The sequence below is a fragment of the Euprymna scolopes genome, chromosome 3, assembly GCF_053919585.1.
Source record: "Euprymna scolopes isolate OS-2025 chromosome 3, ASM5391958v1, whole genome shotgun sequence".
Classification (NCBI taxonomy): Eukaryota; Metazoa; Mollusca; class Cephalopoda; order Sepiida; family Sepiolidae; genus Euprymna; species Euprymna scolopes.
The window spans coordinates 56,625,590-56,638,921 of record NC_136484.1 but is presented as its reverse complement, the minus strand read 5'-3'; the positions used below and the strand labels follow the sequence as shown (position 1 = coordinate 56,638,921).

General features: G+C 36.2%; 1 protein-coding gene across 1 annotated transcript in view; it reads right to left on the bottom strand.

The window, feature by feature from the left end:
* Window positions 1–13,332, bottom strand: part of LOC145255582 (uncharacterized) — a 120,435-nt gene that overhangs the window by 26,820 nt on the left and 80,283 nt on the right. The window contains exon 15 of the mRNA XM_080114057.1: window positions 12,249–12,362. Coding sequence (XP_079970183.1) covers window positions 12,249–12,362 — 114 coding nt within the window. The remainder of the gene's footprint in view (window positions 1–12,248; window positions 12,363–13,332) is intronic.

Sequence of the window (13,332 nt, the reverse complement as noted above, 5' to 3'; positions counted from 1 at the left end):
CAGATGGGGATCAGAGCGTTGATAATGTAAAGATAAAAGCTTGGTTTTAAATGCATTAAAAGTAACAAGCCACCTCTTTCTCCATTGTACCACTTGCTCAAGATAAGAGGAGAGAGAATCAGTGAGAACTTGGTTGTTTACGGTCTTAGATGTGCTACCATAGATAGTAGTGTCATCAGCATAGATGTCTACGAATGATGTAAGGATATGATTTGGAAGATCGTTAATATAGATTAGGAAGAGAGTTGGGCCCAGGATGGACCCCTGAGGGACTCCAGCATTAATACTAAGAGCTTCTGATTTCTGCCCATCAACCACTACTCTTATGAACCTATCAGAGAGAAATGATTTAATAATTTAGAAGACGTTTCCAACTATACCATAGCTGGAGATCTTGTGAAGTAAACCTTTATGTCATACTATATCAAAGGCCTTTGATATGTCAAGAGCAATTGCCCTAGAAAGGTAGCCTCTATCGAGAGATTCGCTAATCCTATGAGATATAACTGTAAGCACATCTGCTGTAGTTGTAGCAGAACGGAAACCATATTGCGTGCCATTAAGAAGGTTATTTTTGCTGAGATGGTTGATTACTTCTCTATTTAACACAGATTCCAGCAACTTACTCATGATGCACAGGAGACTTATTGGCCTGTACTGTGAGGAAGATGAGCGATCACCTAAATTCTTAAATATGGAGCATACTGATGAGATTTTCCAGGGTAACGGGAAGCAATTCTCCTTAAGACAACGTTTAAACAGTTTTGCAAGGATGGACGCAAGTTCTGGTTGAAGTCTTTTGAGTACTATAATTAGAATATCGTCAGGGCCGGTTGCTTTACTGGAATCAAGGTTTTTGATTAGCTTGGCAACATCACGTACAGATATACATATATCACATAGCATGTTTTCTGATACAGGAGGAAATATTGGAGGTTGGCAGCCTTGGTCGCAAAGGTTAGAATTAGCTGCAAAGTTCTTGGCAAAGAGTTTGGCTTTGTCTGATGCTGACGAGATTACCTCAGGTCCATTTATGAGAGTTGGGATAGAGCACACGCTTCTGTTCAGGATTCTGTTTGCTATTTGCCAAAACTGGTGGGAACCAAGCCACTGCTCAGCTACTTTGGACTTGACCGACTGAGCATACAACTCTCTTGCGTTCTTTATTACTTTTTTACAGTGATTGCTGGCAGTTCTGAAAGCGACTTTAGTATCAGTTGTGGGAACATGCCTACCAGATGCTAACGTCTCCAACATAAAAGACGAAATAAAAAATCGTCGTTTGCACATGACTCCACGCATCGCTTCCGTTTGGAAAAAGAAAAATAAGAAACCATAAAAAGAATTATGAACCAATGGCAGAGCTCCCCGCCGAAAATAAAGGCCTAAATTATCACAGCCGCTGGGAGCCGGTTTACGACTATAAAAGGAGGGGACCAGAAAGAAAAGAGGAGAGATTCGCCTAGCTGCGTCAGTGAACGCACGGACAGTCTTCCACCCGACCTAAAGAAATGAAGAAGAAAAAGAAAAGAAAAGGAGATTCGCCCAGCTGCGTCAGTGAACGCACAGACATTCTTCCACCCGACCTAAAGAGATGAAGAAGAAGAAGAAATAAGGCACCAGTGAACTGAAGCTAACTCCGCTCTCACGTTATGAGCCGAGACGCCTTCAATTCTAACAATGCCTATCTTACACAAACCAAAGAAGAAAAAGAAGAAAAACACAGGAGGCAAAAACGCCGCGCCGCTAGGTTGATAAATGTAGTCGTCGCTCTCCAGTTAAAAGCCTGACACATATCACCGAAGTAGCACGACTGGCCGCCACTTACCACCCCTGTCGTCTGAAAAGATAAGTACGCTTTGTTTAATTATACTACCCTACTCAAGTTCATTCCGTATCAATGCATACACGCGCTGGACTACTATTCTCAATTTTCCTACAACAATTATTTCTCTTCCCATGCGCGAACAAACAATAGTGACCCGAACTTGAGATGAAAACACATTTCCTTTCTTGCTACAACACCAGTCCTGCAACGAACATTGGCCACATACGCGCGGACATATTGTAACTAAAACGTTCATTTCTTTCAATAGCAAATAAACCACATTTACCTTCTCCAGTAATTGAGTCTTGGTCTCCTTCAATTCCTCATTCGTTTCATTATTCTCTTGTAACGGGATTGGGGTATTTATATATCCTAGTCCCTTACACAGTACATCTATTACATTGGAAGCAATGGAAAAAGTGATTTCTATGCGCAATGGCAGCAGCACGTTCTGGAGAGAGCCACGGCTGGCTGTTAGGTTTTTGCTGGAATTTTTGCGAGGGTATGAAACGGTCTATACCTACTATTAAACATTTTGTCAAGTCTAATACTATAGAGGACACATTCTTTTTAAACATGGAACGCAGAGGTAGATCTGATATAAATGTGCAGAAGCTATCCCAGTCAGCCATAGTGTATCGATATACTGTACGATGGAGAGATACATCTGGGGACTTATTACATTTCATTTTTATCTTAACTGATACAACTGAGTGGTCAGAAGATCCAAGTGGAGACAGAACAGAAGCTGAACACAGTTCAAGGCAAGTTGTGAGAAAGAGGTCTAGGAGACTTGCATACTGGCCGTCAGTATCGGGAACATGGGTGGATTCGTGAACAATCTGAGTGAGGTCATAAGCAATGGAGAAATCATGACAGAACCTCCCCTCATCATCGGTCTTGTTTGAGTGAGTTAACCATTCCACGTTGTGAACATTGAAGTCACCAGAGACATGAATATTAGCTGAAGAATAAGCAGATAGGGCGTGGTCAATTTTCTCAGATATGCTTTTAAAGATAGTAACTTTGCTGTTGTGCGGGCAATAGAGAGCAAATATAAATGCAGTAGCTTGAGCAAGTGCAACCCAGAGGCACATATAGAGTAAGTTAGGATCTTCTCTGGAGATGTCCCTACCAAATGGAAAGCCATCTTTTATATAGGCACATATTCCATGCCCATGGCGATCTTGAGGGTCAGATTTGGAAGTTAAATTAGAGAATCCTTTAATTACGAACTCATCTAGGGAAATGGTCTCTCCAATGCCAATTTCACTTAGAAATAATATGTCTGGTTTAGTCTCCTGTAATTGGGTTTCAACCTCTGGAAGGTTAGAACGTAGACCCCTGATGTTAGAGAAGGAGACATGGTAGTGGGGGTCTACGTTAGAAGTTGGCGATCCGGGTTTAATCATGTGTTTTTTATTGAGACTTTTCATGGTGTTTTGGGATTTGTGGACTAGGTCGACAGACATGCCTGAAGCAGGGCAGAGAGTGAAAGTAAGAGAGAAATAGAAATGAAGAAATATTTTTTTGTAGCACATGAAAAGGTAAAGCTGTAACAATTACCCACTAATATGGCATCGAGAGGCCCCACCAGAAGCTACTGCATGGTCCAGAATCCATTCACCAAATGGCAATACAGCAGCCCCAGTAATTTTCACCTGCTGATAGGACAGCCTCCTTAGTGATTAATCCAAGGTTCAGGTCCCTGACTATCAGGCAGATAACGTCAGCCCAGATAAAACGTTTACCTCCAGCACCCTTACTAGTTACATGGCTACAAGGATAGACATAGAAACAGAAATTTTCTGACATCCCTGGCGGCTGTTCACGCAAAATACTGCCAACCTAGAAAACAGCTTTTTCTTCTCCCTTTGTCAGAAAAATCACTCATTAAAAATGAGGACTGAGGGACAAATAAAGAGAAGCGAGAGTAACAAAAGCTGCCAATAACGCATCCACAATGCATTGTCTACTCTCCATTAAAGAAAAAAAAAATTAACTATTGTAAAAGTCACTTTTAGTGTGTTTAAGAGAGGTTTAGGTGAAAGATTCCCCTCTCACCAACTAGAAATGAAAACAATTGCAAAATCTGTTATGCTATCAACTTGGAAACTATAAACATTTATGGACAAGAAAAATCCATGATGAAAAAACAAACAAAATAAATAAATACATAAATAAAATAAAATATATATGCCAAATGAACTTGCCAGATAGAATCGACACATCTTTCCACGAGAAAACCATTTACACAATTAATAAAACAATGAAATAAAATAAAGATTAAAAACTGAAATAACTGCTATAATAAGACGTCCATCGCGGCTGCAAATAGGAATTGATTTTGCTTGAAACAAAAATGCAGCGTTTTCATTTTTGAAAAGAAAACCATCATCACATGACATAGCTCGCTACTTAGACAAGCATGTTCTTTTATAAGTAGTAATGTGTCGATAATCACCCCTTCACTGTAGAGATCCCCAGATGCCAGAAAAGTAGCTTTTTTTCCTGGTACTGCTAGGCTTTGGAATTATCTCCCAGCTCCCTGTTTTTCAGCCTGTATTAACATGTGGAAATTTAAATGTAATGTTAACAAAAATCTCGTAGCACAACTCCCCACTTAGGATGCCCCTATAGGTATGGTGCCTAATTCATAGTAGTTTCTTAAGTTTCAGTGGCAATCTACCTTGTTTAAGGTGAACTAATGGTAAACAGCTATTGCGATAATGTAAACTATTTACAAAAGGTATTGAAAGAGGTGGTGAGTACTGGAAATCGGGGGGGGGGGCTTGTTGTCACTCGGACTCGTAGAGCTACTCAGCATTACCCGGAGTCATAAAAAATAACAAAGAAGTGTATGTAACACTTTTATATTAAAATTCCTATCTCTCTGTCTCTCTTTCCCCTACCCCTGTTCTTCTACATTCCCCCTCCCCCATCTCTCTTTCACCTCCACCCAGCACATCCTATCTCTTGTTTTAATGTTTTGAAAATAAGAATAAATCATTCTCTTAAGCTTTCAAATTTAAAGTCATTGCTTCCATGCAACACCAAGTTTTTGCTCCTTTCCTTTCCTCAAAAATGTAATGAAATCTACAAGGTGCCTTTAATAAGTTTCCAGACATTTTTCGTATGGGCACTTTCATTGATAGTACACACATGAAACTCTATTCCCCTTTGAAGTAATCTCCTCTGGCTGCAATGCACTTGCTGTACCTGTTAAACCGTTCCAACAACTTCTGGAAGGCCCCATGGAAATCTTCTTGTGTGAGTGCGTCAATGATCCGTGACACAGCCTCTTTCATCTCAATTATCTCATAACGACAGTTTCTAAGGATTTTTTTTAGCTTAGGGAATAAAGAAAAGTCACAGGGAAAAAGGTCTGAACCATAGGGAGAGTGAGGAACTGTCTTGATGCCCATCTTTGTCAAATAGTCTGTGACAAGGATGGAGTTGTGGACTGATGCATTCACGCAAATCTTCTGCATCTTTAGTTCCCACATTGAAATCAAACTGTGCACTTATTGTCTCTATAGACATATGACTGTCCTTATCAACGAAATTCTTTATTTGGCCAATCAACTCCGGTGTTCTGACTTCCTTACTTTTCCCACACCTCTCATCATCCCTCACAGACTCTCTGCCTTCCTTGAATATCTTATGCCACTCAAAAACTGATGCTTGACTGATGCAAAATGGTCCAAAAGCAGGCTGAATATTGAGCACTAACAAAAGCAACATAAAGTATCTATTCTGAAAATGTTTCTCCCGGACAATGCTGTATTTCTCTATCCAAGATAACTTCTGGACAACACCAAGTAAAAACACCTGCTCTATCTTGGATATTAAGCACTTTTCATTAGCTTATACTACTTATCAAATTTAATACTGTATTATTAATGTTATGGCTTCCAGGCAACACAGAATTTAAAAAATAGAGATTCTTTTCCTCTGGCAATGTTGCATTTAAACGCACCTACTCTATCTAGGGTGTTGAACACTTTTGAATTACTATATGCTATTTACCAAATAAAATACTGTAATCTTACATTCACTGCTCCCATTTAGAGCATACGGAGATCATCCAAATAAAACTAAGGATGCCTCCAGAGCACTATTAAAACTAGTGGTGGGACGATTAATCGGAATCGGAATCGTTAATCGTAAGAATCGTGTATTTTGGGAGGTATCGGAATCGGAATCGCATCGTTAAAAAATCCCTTAATTTTCCGATTCCTTCATTACGATTCTTTTAGTCTGATGTTGAAAAAAAGAAAAAAATTTCCTGATATTTCTAACCGCAAGAGAGAAATGTAGCATGTTATAAAAAGAAACCAAAGAAATTCATTATTAACAGGGCAATGCTTAGTGCCCCTCCCTTACAAGGTTCATTCATTCAGATCTATTGTAATCAAAACTACAAAAGAGTTAACTTGAAAAGTATGCAGGGCTCTACATTGCGAGTAAAAATAAAAAACCCGCTTATCTTTTTGGCGATTGTTTTTTTTTACTGACAAATCTTCTAATACTGAATGAAAATGCTTTTTCAACTTATATTTTCTTAAAATAAAACGAGCAAAGTCAAATTATTTAAACAGTAAACGGTTTAATAGAACAATGTACTTTTTTTTCTTTTTTTAAAAGAAGGCTTTTGAAAGAAATATCTCTAAAATGAAATTGATCACGTTGTATTATTTCGCAAAGTTTTAACAGTTGTCGGCTTCTTTTGATGTTTCCAAAAAATCGACCCCATACCTATCTCTTCCAAACCTAAAGTTATTAAATAACCCCTTCGTTAATTCAAGGGTAATTAATTCAATTCAGTCAAGTTTTTTTTTTTTTAATTTCATTGAAATAAAATCCATTTTTTAAATTTTTTTTCTCCAGAAAGATAAAACCCTGAATTTGATTATATTAAAAGCAGAATAATATAATCTTTTTTCTAGAATTTTAAATTGAAAATTAAAAGTGTTTTGCGCAGTTTTTTGCCGAACGAAAAAGAAATTAATATATATATTTTTAAAAGGTTTTGTAATCAATTAATTTTTATGTCTAAATAATATTTACGATTAATTAAATAATTTCATTTTAAAAAGTATTTATGAATAGAATTTTACTTAAGACTTATAGTTTAGCAATATTGAACCGCATCAACCATGTGTGAATTGAACACAGCCAACCAAAACAAAAAAATCAAAAGAAAATGCATATTTGCATTTCATTATGTAAACTTTTATACATTGGTTTCAAAAATTAAATTCTATAAGTTTTTTTTTGTTAACTACCGGTTGGTACAATTTACCGCCCCATCCCTTTATATTTTTTTCTTTTTGTCTTTTTTAGCGGATTTTTTTTTTTTTTTTTTACACAGTGATCACCACTTATCAAGGCCCGGAAGCCACTCAGCGATAAGGGTTATTGCAAGTACATTACGTTAGTGTGGAGATTTGATGAAGTGTTTACTTAAGGGGGCGGTTCATTAGGAATTTGTTAACATTGGACTTGAAGACATCCAAGTTGTAGTCCGGAGGGAAGCAGGCAGACGGAACAGAGTTCCACAGGCGTACAGTTCTAAGAAAGAAGCTTTGTTCATGGAATCCGCGTTTTGATTTAGGCACAGATATAGAGTGGGGGAAATTTTTCACAGTGGATTCAGCTAGACGGGTGTTTTTCGTGAAAGATTGGCGAGCGGGGGACCAGGGATTGGAGTTCAGACGAGCACCTGCCATGGAAATAATGATCAAACAAGGATAGGCTTGCAACGTCTCTTCTGTGGGAGAGAGGTTGGAGGGTAGAGAAAAGAGCATCCCCCACTAAACCACGAAGACTATTTTGTACTCTGTCAAGGCATGATAGGCTGTTTTTGGCAGCTCCTGCCCAGATATGGCAACAGTATTCCATCCTTGGACATACTTGGCTTTTATATAGATAGAGAATTGCATCAGCAGTGAGATATCTTCTGGAGCGGTAGAAGGATCCCACAATCTTTCCAGCGACCTTGGCAACAGACTTGATGTACGTGTTCCATTTCAGATCAGGAGTAAAGGTCAAACCCAGAAGCTTGTCAAAACACGGGGCCTCACCCAGATGAGAGCCATCCATCACAATTGATGCCAGCTGGGGATCAGAGCGTTGATGATGTAAGGATAGGAGTTTGGTTTTGGATGCATTAAAGGTAACCAGCCACCTCTTCCTCCACTGAACCACGCGCTCGAGATCAGAGGAGAGAGAATCCGAGAGAACTTTGTCATTTACAGCCTTTGATGTGTTGCCGTAGATGGTCGTGTCATCAGCATAGATGTCAAGGAATGATTTAAGTATGTGTTTAGGGAGGTCATTGATGTAGATCAGGAAGAGAGTTGGGCCCAGGATTGACCCCTGAGGGACTCCAGCATTTATATTGCAGACCTCCGATTTTTGTCCATCTACCACTACTCTTATGAGCCTATCGGAGAGAAATGATTTAATGATAGAGAAAACATTTCCAGTTATACCGTAGCTGGAAATCTTGTGAAGTAGACCCTTATGCCATACCTTGTCGAAGGCCTTTGATATGTCAAGAGCAATTGCCCTAGAAAGGAAGCCTTTTTCAAAAGATTCACTAATCCTGTGGGATATAACCGTCAGCACATCTGCGGTAGATCTTGCAGAGCGGAAACCATATTGTGTGTCACTAAGAAGGTTATTCCTGCTGAGGTGGTTGACTATTTCTCTATTTAATATGGATTCCAGCAACTTACTCATAACACACAGGAGATTATTGGTCTGTACTGAGAGGGAGAGGACTTAACACTTGAATTCTTAAACACAGGGCAAACTGATGAGGTCTTCCAGGGGGTCGGAAAGCACTTCTCCTTAAGGCAGCGCTTAAATAGTTTCGTAAGTATGGGAGCAAGTTCTGGTTGAATCTTTTTTAACACTATAATTGGGATGCCATCAGGGCCAGTTGCCTTACTAGAATCTAGGTTCTTGATTAGCTTGGCAACCTCATGCACGGATATTTGTATGTTACCTAGCTTGTTCTGTGTTGTAGGAGGAAATATGAGGAGTTGATGGCCTTCGTCGCATAGGGTAGAATTAGCTGCAAAGTTCTTTGCAAATAGTTTGGCCCTGTCTGATGCTGACTAGATGACCTCTGGTCCATTGATAATGGTTGGGATAGAACGCACAACGCCAAAGTCCAAAAAAAAAGTCTTCCATGGAAACTTTTTGAAGTTGATGAAGATGATGAGTTGAAAGCCATTTGCAAAGTCTGTCAAATTAAAATATCGCGAGGAATAAAACCATCTAACATGACCACAACCAACATGTTAAAACATTTAACTATGAGGCATCCAAATAAATTGGAGGAGCAAAATAAAAAAGAAAAGGAACAAAAAATTACCAGCTAGTCACTCAGAGCAGTTTTATTAGTGAGGGTCGAAATCGCAGTGTCTTTTTTTTTTTTTTTTTTTTGCCTACGTCACCATCTAGGTGTCACCAATTTTTTTAACCCTCCTTAACTTGAAAGAGTAAATACAATATATACAACTAAAAAAATAATTTTTAAAAATGCTGATTCTATTTATGAAAAATTCTTTTAACTAGAAATTAAAACTTAGGTAAAGATAGCTGACTGACAGCAACAGGAGCACTGGTTAACTACTGAACCACGTGGAAAGCTGTGGGGGGGGGGCGGAGGAAAAAAAAGGAAATTAAATGATGATAATAAATTATGATAACCGTCTTTGAAAGGCACTAAACTCCTAAAATTTACTTCTTTAAAATTTTAGGCGGCACTCCCCGGCGATTTTAAAGCACTCTCTCTCTCTCTCAAAAAAAAAAAAAAAAAAAAGATTTAATTTTTAAGTTTGGGAAAGATATATTTATTATAACCGAATTCTTGTATGAAGACTGGATCTACTTTATTGGACGTTAATTTGTGAGATAAGTAATTTTTCAATGTTTAATATGTTTTTAAAGTTTCAATTATCAATTAAATTTTTTTAATTGCGTTTATTTTTCAATTTATTTAAAAAAACAGGGTTTTAAATGTATTTTTCAAGGTAACAAGCTTCGAAAGAAGTCTAATAAAAAAAAATCACTTAATTTTTAATTTCGACAACCCTGAGAATTTAATTATTAAAAAAATATTGAAATGTGACATTTTTTTATTTAACATTTCTATTAGTTCAATTAATTTTCTTTCAATAATTCATTTCACTCAACAAACTTCACCATTTTTTTTTAATCGTTTTCTGTAATTTTGGTAATTATGTTTGCTCAATTTTATCTAGTATTTCATTTGTTTTTTTTATAGTGGTATCATTTTTATATGTGTTCCTTTGATATACCCTATTTCAAAATTAGTTTGGCTAAACTTATTCTTCAGGTTAGAAACAACGTGTAAACGCAATGAAAAAGTAAGAAAAAATTATAGGTGTTAACTACTCCTTGTGAATTATGGAGGTCTGAAGAACTGCCGTCACAAATACAACTATCAATAGCCAAACAAAAAATCGTTTTTGAAATTCCTTTAATTGTAACTTTTCGCTATACCTACCTTTTTGGTATAAAACACAAAAACTTTCGATTAATGGTATTTCTCATATATGGTCGTTAACTTTGGAAAGGTTATTTTGTATCTATGGCGCCATGTCACATAGTATATTGTTTTGTTTTTTTTCATTACGCACGTTCATTTATAAATTATTAAATTAAATATTTATCTCTTTTATATTTACTTAGTATATATTTTCTTTCTCTTCCGCTATATTTTTTTTATTTAATTCATTAAATCTGTTAATTATGAGGACCAAAATAATGAATCGTGTGTATTCTCTAATTTTCTTGTTTTTGTTCTGTTATATAAATTCTATTTTATTTGTTTTTTCTCTGAAGGATAAATTCTATTTTCTTTGAGTTTTTTTTCTGTATTCCAATTAAGTAAAATAAATTTTCTCTAAAATAAATTTTGCCAAGTTTTCCGTTTAGTTTATTATATAATAATTTTATTTAAACCAAAACACGACGGTGTACTGGTGAGACATAAAATATCTCTTCCAAAGTTAGGGAACATATTTGGGAACTAGCGATCATAAGTATAAAACTACCTGGTATATTTCAAAACAATAATTCCCTAGGAATCGGAATCGGAATCGTACTTGGTATCGGAATCGTTAATCAATATTTTCCTGGAATCGGAATCGGAATCGTATAAAAATTAGGAATCGTCCCAACACTAATTAAAACCATCCTGAGTTTCTTGCCCCCTACCTAATCTGAAGAAAAATTTAAGAAACATTAACTAAAGAAAATGCTAAGCCATTTCTGGAAGGAATACATTGAAATTAGAGTGTTTCCTTTCCAAATTATGACTGACAACCTCACCCCCACCCCTCCAACAAAATCTGCTTCACAGTCCACATAGAGCTGCACTTAGAGATTCAGAAACATTCCCAGCATCTTCTTCGGTTCATTTTACATAAAAATACACTTATAAATTTTTAGTGCCCTAATGATGATGAGTTGAACAGAGCTGAAAGAGAGAAAGAAGATAACCAAATACCAAGGTTTTATGTACACCATGAAAAGAAATTGAAATCTTACGAAAATCTCCATCATTCTGGTAATCATAGGAGCAACTGGACTCATAAAATAAATTTAAAAAATTATCTGATGACTATACTCCGTGAACCAAGTGCAAGAAAAAATACAACAATCTGGTACAATGCCTCAACTCCAGAAAAAAACAAAATAAGAAAATTGAAAAATAAAAAAGAAAATTCTCTAAACTTTCTTTCTATAGGACACACACACTGAATTTTATATATAGATTAACAATAATTGTGTTATGTAAAACACAAAATTATTTGTGGTCAAGATATAACATGTACGGATATGACGTGTGAATAACTTCAATTTACAAATTTATATTTCTTCTTCTTCTTCTAATACGTCTAATCTCTAAATGAAATCATAAAATATAAAAATCTATTCATTTTCATTGGTAATTTTCTTAGCATAAAGTATCATTGTGTTGAAATTAATTTCTACGTTTTTATGACTGTAATATTTACGATACCTAATTAAAGGGGAATAACTCTTCCATTTTGATTATCAGTCACTACAAATCCCTATTAACTTGTCTCCTTGTTATGAGAGAGTTAGACAAAAGGTCGTTTTCCAATGTAGGAAAACTCCAGTTCCCTAAAAAAGAGCACTCTGAACAATAAGAATTACCTCAGCCTGGAAGGAGTTCTCCTAAACTGACCAAGGGTAGAACAGATATTGCACTTTGATCCCAGTCTGAAGGCTGATTTATTTTAATACATGAATATAATTGTGACATTTGATCAGTTTTTCAGTTATATGATTTGAAAAGTTTTTTTTTAATGATAAAACAAACAAATCTAATCAAATATTAAAGCATACTTACTTCAGAAAGTTTTGTGTAAGGTCTCAAACGAGCCAGATACTCTTCATTGTCTTTAAGTATTTGCTCAAAATTTTCTTTGATGCTAATCTGTTTCATTTTCAAATCGGCCAGTTCCTGCGCATATGATGATGATAATAAATTAATAATAATAATAATAATAATAATAATAATAATAATAATAATAATCTTGCAATAATGCAAATTTATTTGCAAATACTATCGAAAGAGGTGGAGAGTACTGGAAATCTGGGGAGATTTTTTTGTTACTCAGCTTCCAGGGAACACCACAGGCTGTTTTCAAGGACAGATCTTTGATGACCAGTGTGAAAACTCCTTGTTAGCATATAATAATAATAATAATAATAATAATAATAATAATAATAATAATAATAATAAAAATAAAAATGCAACAGAAGCAAAAAAAAAGATGCAACTAAGAAAACTGAAACTGCAAAATTGTAAGTTGATTATCTCCCCCACCAAAAAAAAAAAATTTAGTGCTTGCTGGTATCGACAGTAAGGATCAAGGAGGATGAAAATTTTCTGTTGGGGTTTACTCCCTTAGTCTTTCCCCTGATGAGGTAATCCCACAAGGTAGTGGAGGTTTTGAATCAGAGTTACCTTCTCCTAGGTGAGCTACCATCCAAAGTTGATGAACCCCACCTGCCCGAAGTGACTGGTTTTAAGGCACCAGTGGACTGCCTTTGCCTCTTCTCCCAGTTAGTATAAACAGTTTGGTGCTAGTGCACTTATTGATCCGTGCTGAAATAATAACGTTATTATTTAAAAAGCCATTCTTAACATGGGGAGGGGAGGGTGTTTTGTACCTATTCTATACTTTAACCTTACAATTGAATAAAAAAACATATCATAAAACTTTAATTAAACTTGGAAATACAATTTAAAAAATAGCGCGGATCAGTAAGTGTACTAGCACCAACAGTTTTGCTGGGCTTAGTAGCTAAACCATACAAGAAGGCCAGGAGCTGGATTTAGTTGTCAGAGGCTATTTGAGATGCACACCATGAGAGCATTTTTTAGTGAGAGTGAGCTTATCTCCACTAACACTTTCGATTGTGACAAC